Below are 14,505 nucleotides of genomic sequence, written 5' to 3'. Positions count from 1 at the left end.
TACTTCTATATAATTCTATAACTATTTTATTAAGTTCAAAGTATTCTATAACTATATATTATAAACTTATATTTCAAGAAAGTACAAAATTTCGTGACTTCTTTTATTATGGTATGGTACTTTCAACATACCCTGTATACCTTGTGTACAATACCAACTTAGTATTATATACAAGCACCTGAGTGTTCACTTTATAAAAGAATACTGTAAGTGGGAGGAATGGTTGGGTAATATTTGGTTTCTAGCTAATTTACTCAAGACCATGCATGTATATTCAAGAAAGAATCAGTCCAAGTTTATTAGTGAAACAGATAAGTCATCAGGAAACGTAAGATGGCCTTAAGAAGAATTTGTTCTTTCGTGTCTTTTATTTATCTACTACAACTTTTACATTTAAATACATCTGCTATGTAAGTTATACTTAACTAAATCCATTCCTTTAATTTTTATTAAATTTAGTGACTCTAGTCATTAAATATTCTTTTAAATTTTTTGTAGTTGGAAATATCACTCAATTTTATATGTGAAAGAGTTTGTTTAAGTAAAGCTTATTAACTTACTGAAAGCTTAATAAAGCTATTTATTTAAATAAATCTACATATTAATCTTATTTTCTACAACTTTAAATAAATACAAATTTTTATATAGTTACTAGCATAGATCAGTATCATGAAAAGACATGATCTTCATCCTAATAAAGTATATATTATAAAATGTCAAGAACTATAATTTAGTTATGTATATTACTGAATACATATAATTTTTGTATATAAAAATTTTTGTGGCACTGGACAAATAGTGGTAAAAAACTACTTTTTTTTTTATTAATTTGGACACTAAAAAGTCTAAAAGAAAAAAATATATTTTGTAAAAAATATTTATAAATACTATCTATTTCCATGCATAATTATCTAAAATATCTAAAAATATTTATAAGTGCTATCTATTTCCATGTATATTTTGTATGTAAATACATAACTAAATTTTGGAACACTTGTGTAAACATTAGTATTCAAAGTTGATTGCATTAATTTTTAAATTATTGAAATTATATTTTCAAGTTTTATATTATTTTATCTGTATCTGAATTATTGTATGATTAAACAGCATAAATGAGGTAATTTACAAATAAAGATAAATTAAGAAAAGTATTTCTTTACTCTTCCATAATTTATCTATATCTATTTTTAATTGTAATTGCGATATTTATTAAATTTTTATTTATAATTTTCTAACTTTCATAATTTTTATGTTGGATTAATAATAAATTTTAATTGTAAAATAAGACTACACACTTCCCCCTCTCTCTTTCTTATTTTGTGAAAACAAAGTATATGTATTACATGCATTATATTCAATATTACATTTCATCAACCAATTAAACTGTTTTATACTACGTTTTATACTACATGTAGATGCATATACCGTTAAATTACGTACATCAGAAGAGAAAAAAAAAAGATTCTGAATCATGATACGCAATTTTATGAAGAAAAATATTGATAACTTACATAAACAGTTAAATGTTTGATGTCATAAATTAATATGCTCATGTGGTAGATAAGATTTTATTGTTGAGATTGGTATTAAAGTCTTGATTAGAGCATTAATATTCGATTGTATTAGTTAATAAAAATTTTTTACTTGTTATACTAGATATCAGAATAAATAATGTACATGATAAAATATGATACTTAATGATATTATAAACAAAATATGATAAATAAGTTAAAAATTTTATAATTTTTTAAGGTACTTATCTATACTTATTCTTATCTTATAAACTATGAAATATATTTTTCATATCTGTTTATAAAGTACTTGTTTATTTTAGTTGTGTTTATTGATATTTATTTCATGAAATAATCACATATCCATAGTAAACTATTGTTGCTATGCTTTTCAGAAATATTCCAACTTGCAATAACAAAGAAATTCTTTTTATAATGTAGAGTCACATGCATTGCATTATGTCACCAGCATTAGTACAAAGCAACAATGAACTATTCTTACTACTTAGTAACGTCTGGAATTTTAATTCAAGGACTTTCTTTGAAAGCAGTTTTATCTTTTTACGTACTGAAGTTATAACTAAATATCGCTAACAAATATATACTATTGATACCTTGATACTACTAATTAAAATATCAACTATGATGTTATTATGTATATTTTTATAAATTTGTTACAGAATTTTTTTATTATTATTAATACTTTTTACTATTAGAAGTTTAAATAATATTACTAAGTTTCTGGAAGCATAGCCCTTTATGTGTATATGAAATTACATAAATTTCTTACAGATTAGAGAGCTGTCCAATATTAAGTAGTAGCAGCTCTATGACACAAACTGAACTTTTACAAGAATTGACAAATAATTGTCGTTATGATAAAATGACTAGACCACCAGGAGAAATTAATTCTACAGATCCAATTAACGTATATACCAGGGCTTATATTTATACAATTAGATCTAATATGGCAAAAACACTGGTAGCTTGTGTTATAATTATATTTTATAACTTACATAATTTCTAATATTTGTTCTGTATACATCTATAAAATAATAATATTGTTTTATATCCTTTATAAATATATATATAAAAATATTTTTACAGCAATTTGATGTACATATGATGTTGCAATTTAGATATCTGGATAACAGGTTAAAATTTTCAAACATTGCTCCATATTTAAATCAACTATATGGTGGACAATTTGCACATGATTTAATTTGGACACCAACTGTATATGTTTCTAATGAGCCCAGTTCTGCTATAATGGGAAATAGTGTGAAAGATATACTTGTTTCAATAGATCCATCAGGCATGGTCATACTAAATACTAGGTTTGTAAATATAAATTTACTTAATATTTTAAAAATAATATATTACGTTATCAAATATAATATTTATTCAACATCTTTATATTTTATTCATTAATAATAATTTATAATAATTCAAATATAAAGTAAAATTAGCATAAATATGAAGCAACAAAAACATAATGTAAAGTGATAAAAAATAATTAAGAAAATATCATTTATTATAAGTTTACTCTTTATTCTGCACTTTTTAATATGCTCTTTTATTTTAATTTTAATATAATATTTGTACAACTTAAAAATCTTTTTAGTTCATGAGGTTTCATTGAATAAAATTTCAATCAAAGTAATGTTTATGTTGTTGCAATTATTTGTTGCAATATTTAATTGATTATAAATTAATTGTTCCAATTTACGTTGCAGGAAGACTAAACTACACTATCTATAAAGAATTAAATAGGTATTTTAATGAACTATATCATGACAAAAATATAATTTATTACTGAATTATTCAAAAGTTAGAGTTTAATTATTCAAAATAAGATTAATATGTAAAAATATGTACAACATGCAACACATATTTTATGGCATGTAATAGTATAAAATTAATTATATATTTTTTTGTTCATTTTAATATAAAATAATACAATCTGTGTGAATGGAAAGCTGATCAAAATTGGCTTTACGATGTATTGTAAATTATTAAATTCCATAGAGTCATTTGATTGTGCAAAATTTTTGAAATGAGAATACTTACTTTATATAAATACTTTGGCTTCCAACATGAACTCATGTTAATTACTGTATGATTATTGTTTACAGAGTTATATCAATTAAAAAGTCAACAATTTTTTAGTGAAAATTTAATGATCCTTTAATTTTACTGTCTAATATATATCAGAGATTATTTAAAAGATGCTTTATTGTTGAAAGTTAAAAGCTTGCAATATTGCTTGTTTTAAAAGTAAAAATTATATTAAGATTTAACAAATTTTGAATGTTACATATAATGTTACTTTTATAATTTTCTTTAATTGTATTCACAATAAAAATAATAACATAATGTGAAATGCATAACTCATCCTTATATAATCTTATCTACATAATGAACGTGATGTATAAACTGTTATAGGTTGCAAGCTACTCTTAACTGTGGGCTTCGTTTGGAGAAATTTCCGTTTGATGTACAAGAATGTCCTCTTGTCTTTGAAAGCTGTAGGATGTCATAGTTATTGTACTACTACAATGTCAGCTATTTTATTCAACTGTGCTCCTTGGAATGAATGGAATTTTTACCTACAGGGACACACAATGTGCATGATATGGTGTTATATTGGGACCAAGATCCAATCATACTTGCAGACGAATTACACTTAACTGAATATAAGCTTTTTGACAAATGGGTTAACACATCAGAAGTATTTTATACTACATCGCAACAACATTATGGTCATTTTGGCATGTATTTTTGTTATATGTAGTAAATAATATCTTAAAACTATTTTAATTGATAATCATTTGTATTTATAGCTGGTAATTTCAGTTCAATTAGTATAACATTTAAATTAGCACGCGAGATGGGATTTTTTATGATGGACTATTACATTCCATCTATACTGATAGTAGTCATTTCTTGGGTATCTTTTTGGTTACATATGGATGCAAGTCCTCCACGAATAGTGTTAGGTGATATATTTAAAAGGTGTATAACTTACTTTATGGGTGTTGATATTATAAGATAAATAATTAATTAAAATTTCTGTATCTAGGAACAAATACTATTTTGACATTTATGACTCTTGCATCCAAAGTAGAGAACTCTCTGCCAAAAGTTTCTTATATAAAAGCCAGTGAAATATGGTTTTTGGGTTGTACAATATTTTTATTTGCAGCAATGGTTGAATTTGCTTTTGTTAATACAATTTATCGACGGAAGTATGTATATGTTGTATACAGATATTACAAATATGAAATCTCATACTTCATACATCATTTACTGTTTATTAATAATTTTGAAAATATGTTCAGGAAAAATGTTCCTTTGAAAAAAGTAAATAGTAAATACATATTAAAATCAACACTAACACCAAAACTGGCTCGAAAACAATTTCAAAAGAACACTACAGGATTAGAACGATCACGGTCTTGGTCATCACTTGATAATGCAAACACCAGTGAACAAGATTATTCAAGTCAAAATTACCTTACTGTGCATGTAAATATACAAATATATTATAAGAAAACATATCAAAGTATACATAAGTTCTGTATTCATTCTTCATAGCAACTGTACTTTTATATTGCAGAGTTTTCCAAGTACTCTCAATATTCCTTCTGTTAAAATTGAAGAAGATAAAGATCAAGAATGTTCTATTGGGAGCATTATGACTGTTAATAGTACATCATCACCAAAACCTTTTCAACGAAGAGCAACTCTTGCACAGTTACATAATTTTACAACAATGACTCCACAAGAAATTGCTCAGTGGATTGACAGACGTAGCAGAATTGTATTTCCTGTGGCTTTCATTATATTTAACATTCTTTATTGGTCATTTATTTGGATATAAAAATGTTATAAATAGATTAAATATATAAGAAGTAATATTTTTTTATTACATTGAAAATTACTAAGAAATTCTTGAATAATTACGAAAACTAACGAGTTGCATTTATGTAATTTAGCTGTATAAACTTTTAAATAGAAAAGTTGTTTTCTATAGTTCGCGTACATATATTATTGTTACTATGTGGTAGTTGTTTATTTATTTTATATAAATTGTTTTTAGTGGAGAAAATAGATTATAAATAAATATAAAATATGACAGAAGACTATTAATTCGTAATTTAAATCTTCATTCGTTCATTTCTTATTATTTTGAGTTGCATCAACTGCTGGGATTGTTATTAGTTCATTAGTGATTGGTTTGGTTATGATCGATTGGCATTGATTTTCAAACTAATAGTAAGTATATACATATAGTGATAAACAAAAATATCAGTAGACTAAATTGCTAACGTTATGTGCCATAGTCGTACCCTCCGTAGGCAGGTTTATGTGTGTGAGTTATGAGGGTGGTCATGACTGTAGGTTACAGATTACAGGATACAGTGAGTGCAATGTAACGTAGTTCTACAAATACATACGTACTTATACATCAGATAACGGTTGTATACGAGTGAGATCACTGACATATAATGAAATATGCATATACATATGTATTATGTGGATAAATTCTTATACGTCCGAATTCTTATCCGAATGAATTAGTTCGTCAGAACTTAGAGCTCAAAATGTGGCCAGAAAATCAGAAGTCAGAATCTAGAATGCTCATCCACTGTAATCATACTCTAACAGACGCAGTCTCATTTCAAAATGTAAAAAAGAGATGGTAATTTCAATATTAAATATCTCATGAACTATTAATCGTCGGCGATCTGTCTCTAAATCTTCAATCGCCAGCTTCAGTTTTCGATGTTTTACCATCGTGTAAAGGTTTATCAAAACATCAGAGTTATAATTCAGTATTTTACATCGTTAGTAAAATTTTGTACCTGTTTTGCAATTTTATAACTAATACTAATCATGAACTTATGTAATTTTCAAATGATGGATTTGTATATAATAACAAATAATTAATAACATAATAATAATTAATAACAAATTATGTATATAATAACATTTTATTTTATATAAATTTGTAAATATTATTTTTATTACTAAATAATTTAAAATAATTTACAAAATAAGCTGATATATGTACATACATACATTCTCATATACATATTATATAAATTAGAAAAATATTTGTTTTTTAAAGTTTGTGCAATAATAATTATGGAATAATATTTTTGTAAACAAAATATATTACTGTAAATTTAAATATTATATAATAAAATACATATATACATATATATAAAAGTTTCTGTATATCCCAATACATAATTATAATCATATTTTTATAGAATGTTTTTATATGTTAGAAGATTGTTATATATCCAATTTGAAATAAGATAATAACCATTTTAATAATTATATAATTGTTTAAATTAGTAATACAATTATAATATTCCTGATGATATGAATATTACAATATCCTTATTATATTAATTGTTTTGAATATGTGTTATACACATAGTATGCAGTACACATATATAGAACAAGTTCATTTATTTTTGAAAACAAAAATTGGCTAAGTTTTGTGAAAATAAGTGCAAGAAGGTTCTAATCATTTTTAATAAATATATATTTGTTTTATCTGATTATCTAATTTCTGAATGCCTATAGTATCATTTAATCAGGAAATATCATATTTATTTTTTTTTAGATATCATTATTGGAATAACAAATATTAGTATCACCTAATATTTGTACAAATACAGTTTATATACTATTGAAAATTAAGATTGTAATAGTGTGCAATACTTACCAAAGATATTTCATAAAATTTAGACATAAATGTAACAATAAACTCAACATATAAAAATAATATTTGTCCTATTTGAATTTGTTTACCTTTATTACAAAATTTTAGCATATATATTTTTATTAAAAAAAATTGATTGTTATAATTAATAAATTATTATAAAAATAGAATGGTGTACATACAATAGTACAAGATACTTACCAATATATATATAGATATACAAATCAATGTTTGACACTAGATCTACTGAGCTTTAAAATGCACCTAAATATATATATATATACTTCATTAAAATTAAAATAATAAATAATGTAAAATATGTAATATATATATTTATATTTTTATCTAAGTAAAACATTTGCATATTTTTAGTAATTGCAAAAACTAAAAATCTGATATCAATCAGTTCGGTAGCCTTATACGTTATATATATTATATATTGTACATATAATGTATAAGACTACCAATATATATATATATATATATATTTTGTGTATATAATATATATATATTATAATATAATAGTATTAATAAAAATCATGTATGTAAGATTTTGTAGATACATACAAAAATAGTTGCAACTGGACAATTTCAAATAGGACAAATATTTTTATCATTTTTTTATTCCTTACTTTCATATCCTAATTTCTTCTCCTATGAAACATTTCAGAAAAATATTATGTTTCAGCATTCAAGACAGTTAATTGAATTCTATGATACTGGAACATCCGAAGGATAGAATCCAAAATTAGCTCTTAATTGTTCTAACAAGACAAATGTAAGAATAGTCTGTGGAGCTAATCTGATAAATGCAGGTATGTAACCCTAAAATAAAATAATCAATATATTTTTAAACTCATATGCATGAAATTTTATTTTATAACAATACATTAACAGGAAGATTATTATTTGAATAAACACATTTAGATATGATATATATAAATAAATTGAATCATATAATAAAGAAAATTATAATTACAACATAAATACCTTATGATACAAAATAGATTGAAAACGTAAAACTTAAAATACATAATCTTCCTTCTTAAGTAGATACATATGTAGTTTCTTTAAAAGATTAGATGTACACATGAATTATTTTGCTTTATATTTCAATAAAAACGAATCTTCTGTTATGGATAAATAATTTGGCACTTCTAAATATATATTCTTATTGCATTGCAAATACATGCAGAGATAAAAATTAAATTCAAACAGATACAAAACGTTTTTTACATTTTATATAATTGAATCTACATTTTGATTCTACATTTTATATAAATGATTATGCATTTAATAATAGTAAAACAACTATTATTAAACTATTTGAAACATTTATAACTAATTTCTTCTATAAATATATTCAACCAATGTCATTACTGTAAACTACATGTAAAGTAAAAAAAAGATGTTTCATTTACAATGGAGAGTAATAATTTAACTGAACACATTGTGATTAAAAAATATATATGCCTATTGAATTAAGTGTACTATTTATATAGATTATGTAACTCCAAGCATTCAGTGATCAAAGGGTTAAGTAGAAAAAAAAGAAAGCTATAAATTACAGGAACTGTGCAAGGTTCTAAGGTATACAAAATCACTTTAATTCTTAATTATTATGATGAATTTAAACGTCTAAATACTATAAACTTTCTGTCCAAATTAATTATTCCAAAAAATCCATAAAAATCTTTCTCTAATTACTAATTCTAAAAGTTTACCTTTAATTTATTTCAAATGTGTTTACTCAGATATACTATAACCTTCCCATTATTATGATATTATGATATAGAAGTATCTAGGAAAAACTAATTCAATAAATAAAAAGGAACTTACTTTAAAAAATGCAAATGGTCCAAGCTTAGCAGTATACAAAAATAGATCCATCAAATTCTATAAAACATTACATAAATAAATCTCTATTACATTAATACTACGTTATTCACTTAATTTTATTTTTACAATTACCTTAAATTCTCCTGGGTTAGCATTCATTGCTCGTGTTTTTAAAACATCCAAAGGTTGTGTAAGAGTTGTAGCTACAGCACCCTTGTATAGGAATAAAACATTAACTGAGAATACGTAAAATAATAAGATTTGTATTGCTTACTACTATCTGCTACTATCTACTACTACCTAAATAAATCTTGTGTTGTTATATCATTATGATTGTATAAAAGAACTGCAAGCCTGTATAAATATAATTTATATGAAATAGTATGAAATGATAATAATAATAATGTCTGTTACATAATATCTTGTGTTTTAAAAGTTCATGTAATAAAAAAAACAATTGTTGTTTGAACTATACCATGTTTATGGTTACTATTCTTTTCCAAATTTGAATATATTATTTAAATATACTTACTGCGCATACACTTGACACAACATGAGTTATAGGATTATCTTTAAAATAACCACTTTGTAACAACATAATTTTAACTTGATCATAAAAGCTCAGTTGTCCAATTGTCATTAATGCAGCTCTTAATGTTGCTGTAGAGCATCCACTAAATAAATGACTTACTCCTTCTTGCTGAATTACACGTACTATTCCATCTAGAGCATGCTTATAACTATAATAAAATTTATTATTAAATAACAAAAGCAAAAATAAATTAAGATAATGTAGACCCTTACTTTCGTCTTAGTTGTGATGGAAGTTTTATATCATTTTGCATGCGTACATTAATTACATCTCCCGGTGTTCCAAGAACACCACCAGCTGCGCCAGAGAATCCAGCCAATAATAATTTTTGGTAAAATAATAATGATTGTCCAGATGTTTCAAATGTTTGTTTACCTACCTATATATATATAAATATAATATATCTAAATAAAAAGTATAGTGTAATAACTCAAATAATAATACAGAAAAGTTAAATATACAATCAAATTATAAGAAAATAGATATTATAAGTAAATAATACATATAATGGGAATAAATTTACTTCATATGCTCCAAATCTCATTGTAGAATATGTAAGTTGACGAAGTAGAGAAGCACTTAATCCATTGTATAAAGCTAAAATTCCTTGATTTTGTATTATAGATGTAGTTAATCGTGCTATAGATATCTTGCCTTCTTGTTGTGTTTGTAAGTGAACCTATAAATGTGTGGTGTGTAAATGAAATGCTATTGCATTTCAGTACATCACAAAATTTTTTTAAAATTATAAAGCTCATAGTTTATTTGACACGATATTTGAAATTCAAAATATAATTAGTATATTTAATTGTTAATTACTTAATTATAATCTTAAAAAAAGAGGAGTTCAAACTTATGTTATATTCATTTATGAATTCAGTAATAAAAATACCTTTAACAAATCTAAAGGATGGGTAACACAAGCAGCACCTGCAGAGGAAAGCCCACCAAAATACCACCGTGACACTTTTTTTGTTTTATCTGTCATGTTTTCTGTGTTTTATGCTTTCATAAAACAAGTAAAAGTGAGACATTTGATAAATAATTAATAAATGAAACTACTTAAAATAAAATATAATTAACATATTTACTTATTTTTATATTTTTACATATTGGTTAAGGATTACATATGAATGATTAAACTATTAATAATTTTTAAAGTACTAAAATTAATTATTAATATGTATCATGTATATAAAATATATAATATAATATAATTGCGATATGTAATAAACTAATTATTATAGATATTAAAGTAATTATAATATACATATACGTCATGTTTGTGCGCGCACTCGCGTGATTTTTCGTTATGTGTGTATGCATATATACTTCTAAAAGAAAAAAATGATCATTTTAATTATAATATTTTTTAAACAATAAGTTAAATTGAGAATACAATTATTAATTGATAAATTATTTAAGAGATTTATATAAAAAGATTTACGCAAATTTTTAAATAAAAGTTGGGACGTTTTTATAAGATTCATATATTTATAACTGATTATATATACATAGCGTCTAAAAATTGTTATAGTTAAATAACTTATTATTAACATACTTTAACATATAAAATAATCATGATAATGTTTTAACATAATTATCTTCACAGAAATTTGATGATTTTTGAACATATATTTCGATTTCTCTCATAAATTTAAAATTTAAATGATTTCATTTAAGCGTTGTTACGAAACATGATATAAGCTATAGTTATACCGCATATACATGTGTATCAAGTATGTTTAATCAGGATTCATTGATAATTAATTCTATTAATCGTATGCAAGCAGGACATCCGTATTACTTTTGTGCACGCTTGTATATTCAATTTAATATAAACATATGATATCTTCAGTAAATTAAGTATAAAAAAGACTTATTAATTATATCGTGAAAGTTTACCACATGGAGATTATTTTTTATTAATTTCTAATGATAAAAATTAAAAAATAATTATGGTGATCTTTCATAATCACTAACAAATCAAAGTAACAAAAAAATATAGATAAGATAAACACAAAAAAATGAAGAAAAAGAATGAATAATAGAGTATAATGTAAGGAAGCTACTTACTATAAATTGTATCATTAATAGAACTTTCAAATTATTCTTGATTAATAAGTATACCCGGCAATATCTAAACTCTGACTGACGTAATGTCCAAAATCAGTTAACAGAGCTGGAAAGTTGGTGAACGCGCACGCATCAGCTGATAGCCACGTGTTATACCACCTCCTTTCGAAACTGGAACTCCTTTTTATCGATATGCTTACTTTTAAGAATGGTTATATTTCTCTTAGTAAAATTAATAATTATTTGCGAACAAGTGTTTGGACATTAGAAAACACAAATTATTTATATATGAATCTATATTTATATATATATATATATATATATATATGGGTATATAGTGTATATATATATATATGGGTATACAGTATATATACCTATATACCCATATTTATGTGAAATGTAAAAAAAAAGACTCGTATAAAAAAAAATTGAGTTTTTATATACATGTTGCAAAAATGTATATTATAAGTGGCAATATTCTATATATTATACGTGTATAATGTCGTTATTATTTGTTAGTTTTTAATCATCTTTTTGCATTTTCATATTATTTGATTAACGCTAGGATATTTTTATACGAATAGAATTTTTATGGAGGTTTTTTTATTTATATTACTTTCCAACGATTTTTATGAACTTTTATATACAATTATTAATGTAACGATCCATTACATAATTTGCAGAAATACATTATTTGTACAAAGTTCATCAAGTATTGAAATAACAATATGCAAATATGTTTGCACAATTCTTACAAATGTGTTATTGGAATATTATTAGCTGTTATTAGTTAATTTGTAATTTATATGTACATTAATTCTAATATTAAATCACTAAAATTACAGTATGTTAAATATTAAAATTTATTTTTCTGTATATTAATTCAACATAATGTATCAAAACTTCTTTAAAAACTCGCGCCGTTGGTCGTAACAAATCGATACTTAATCAGTTGGATCGCAGTTGACTCCAGTACTAGTCGTACTAAACAACACGGCAACACCGTATCTGTTTTGCCCCATTTTCAACTAGAAAGACAGCCGATCCTAGAGTCCGCTGTGGTTAGGTCTCAATCTCAATTCAGCTCAATCTAACCTTAAATTTCTACTTCGTGTTGTAGGCTAGTCAGAAACATGTGTTTCATATTATTATAGATTATTTCAATCTAATAAGATATGAAATGTATGTTCTGATTTTATTACGTTATATATCAGAAATTACTAACTACTGAGTAAATTGAAATGCAATATTTATCATATTCGACGGTGTTTAAATGTAACAGGCCTAACCAATAATTGTAATGTATGTCTGAAATCTGAAATGAAATATAATTGAAACTAATTTGGTCTGAAGATATAATAACATCAATTTGTTTTGTAGTTAATTTGTAAATCGTTCGAAAATAGAATATTCTGTTATATTTGATATGAATTATGGCTAATATAATGGATTCAATATCGAACATACTTGGCATTGATAAAGTAAATATGGATGGAAAATTAATTTGCATAGAAGAACAACATGATAGTAATGCAAGCTTTTTATTGAGTTGTGTTATATTTAATGCATTAAAAAAGAATCATGGAATATGTTTTATGTTATTTCATAATACAATGAATCATTATCATAATATGGGTGTGAAATTTGGTTATAATCTTATGTTATTGAAAGAAAAACGTAAAGTTACAGTTATAGAACCAATGAAGTTTATTGTATCTAATATGGAATATACATGTGAACAAAAAGCAAACAATATTATTCATGATATATTTTTAACTATTAAAGATGAATATGACAAAATAGTACAAAACAATGAACCTGTTACTATTATAATTGATGATTTTAGTCATATTTATAATTTTGGATGTAATTTGAGAGAATCTACATATTACGCAAGATATTTAAGATCACTTGTTGAATATTACAATAAATCTCAACTTTGTATTGTAACACACACCTTTAAAGATGAGCCGAAAAATTCTGTTTCTAATATATTTGCATCTGGGCTTAAACACATGGCGGATTTATTTGTTAAAATCGAGCCTCTGGAAACAGGATATTCTTATGATGTATCTGGAAATATAACAATTAATTGGAAAATGGATGATATTAGAACAAAATATAATTGGCCTGAAGTAGCAAGATATATATATAAGTTATCAGATCGTCAAGTAAAAATTTACACACCTGGAGCATCAGCTTTATTAGCATAAAGCAAGTTCTCTGGAAACTTATTTATAGTTCTATATGATATGCACATATACAGAAAAATAGTAATAAACCATTTTGTAAGTTTGTTATATATTTGTTTTACTTCTATATTACTAGAAGAGATGATAGTACATATCTGCTATTAGTAAATTCTTAATCATTCATATTTTTTTAGATTTCATAAATGGTATATAATTCTGAATTTTATTATAACTTTTTAAATTGTAATTTTGTAATTTATAATTACAAAATTTATCTTTATGGTTTGTTTTAATTTATCAAAATAATTAGTAAAATGGCAATAATAACAATAAAAATATCATATTTAAAAAATTGGAATGGAAACAGATATTTATAATAATGGATAAGTCCTCTATCATAATTACTTGCAATTTGCAATTTGTGTATCATATTGTATCTTATAACATGGAACATGTTATCTTTACTTACATTATATGCAATACTTGTATGTATGCAGTACAGTATAAAATATATATTAATCCGTAGCAGAATTTATTTCATTTAATTTATAGGAT

The 14,505-nt window shown here is 23.9% G+C and overlaps 3 protein-coding genes across 8 annotated transcripts; 2 read left to right on the top strand and 1 right to left on the bottom strand.

Annotated features, from left to right (window-relative positions):
- Positions 1–242: 242 nt before the first annotated feature.
- Positions 243–5,548, top strand: LOC132907408 (pH-sensitive chloride channel 2-like). Of its 6 annotated transcripts, none has more exons than XM_060960487.1 (9): positions 243–410; positions 2,304–2,493; positions 2,619–2,848; positions 3,957–4,039; positions 4,127–4,282; positions 4,355–4,510; positions 4,594–4,759; positions 4,853–5,039; positions 5,131–5,548. In XM_060960487.1, exons 1-9 carry the CDS (start codon positions 334–336, stop codon positions 5,392–5,394), a joined length of 1,509 nt encoding a protein of 502 aa, XP_060816470.1. In that variant the 5' UTR covers positions 243–333; the 3' UTR covers positions 5,395–5,548. The 6 variants fall into 6 exon arrangements, with proteins under 6 accessions (XP_060816470.1, XP_060816471.1, XP_060816473.1 ...); XM_060960488.1 differs by having other exon boundaries at positions 252–328; XM_060960490.1 differs by lacking the exon at positions 243–410 and adding an exon at positions 1,458–1,752.
- Positions 5,549–7,743: 2,195 nt separating this feature from the next.
- Positions 7,744–11,895, bottom strand: LOC132907409 (mitochondrial dicarboxylate carrier). Its single transcript, XM_060960493.1, has 8 exons — positions 11,759–11,895; positions 10,575–10,687; positions 10,206–10,361; positions 9,895–10,061; positions 9,623–9,830; positions 9,223–9,303; positions 9,091–9,147; positions 7,744–8,076 (listed from the first exon to the last, which is right to left on the bottom strand). The coding sequence occupies exons 2-8, from the start codon at positions 10,668–10,670 to the stop codon at positions 7,963–7,965; spliced, it is 879 nt and encodes a 292-aa protein (XP_060816476.1). The 5' UTR covers positions 10,671–10,687; positions 11,759–11,895; the 3' UTR covers positions 7,744–7,962.
- Positions 11,896–12,751: 856 nt separating this feature from the next.
- Positions 12,752–14,481, top strand: LOC132907360 (uncharacterized). Its single transcript, XM_060960385.1, has 2 exons — positions 12,752–14,046; positions 14,145–14,481. Exon 1 carries the CDS (start codon positions 13,192–13,194, stop codon positions 13,969–13,971), a length of 780 nt encoding a protein of 259 aa, XP_060816368.1. The 5' UTR covers positions 12,752–13,191; the 3' UTR covers positions 13,972–14,046; positions 14,145–14,481.
- Positions 14,482–14,505: the final 24 nt, after the last annotated feature.

This window comes from Bombus pascuorum, chromosome 5 (genome assembly GCF_905332965.1).
Source record: "Bombus pascuorum chromosome 5, iyBomPasc1.1, whole genome shotgun sequence".
Lineage (NCBI taxonomy): Eukaryota > Metazoa > Arthropoda > Insecta > Hymenoptera > Apidae > Bombus > Bombus pascuorum.
This window is presented reverse-complemented; position numbering and strand designations above follow the sequence as displayed.

Excerpts from the sequence above, each read along its gene's own strand:
- LOC132907408 (XM_060960486.1), top strand. The coding sequence starts at position 1,999 with ATGAACTATTCTTACTACTTAGTAACGTCTGGAATTTTAATTCAAGGA. Across the intron at positions 2,085-2,303 it reads TTATCTTTTTACGTACTGAA|ATTAGAGAGCTGTCCAATAT; the intron begins GTTATAACTAAA and ends AATTTCTTACAG. Across the intron at positions 4,511-4,593 it reads TCCTCCACGAATAGTGTTAG|GAACAAATACTATTTTGACA; the intron begins GTGATATATTTA and ends TTCTGTATCTAG.
- LOC132907409 (XM_060960493.1), bottom strand. The coding sequence starts at position 10,670 with ATGACAGATAAAACAAAAAAAGTGTCACGGTGGTATTTTGGTGGGCTT. Across the intron at positions 9,831-9,894 it reads CCATCACAACTAAGACGAAA|TTATAAGCATGCTCTAGATG; the intron begins GTAAGGGTCTAC and ends ATTTTATTATAG. Across the intron at positions 9,304-9,622 it reads TTGTGTCAAGTGTATGCGCA|GGTGCTGTAGCTACAACTCT; the intron begins GTAAGTATATTT and ends TTCCTATACAAG.
- LOC132907360 (XM_060960385.1), top strand. The coding sequence starts at position 13,192 with ATGGCTAATATAATGGATTCAATATCGAACATACTTGGCATTGATAAA.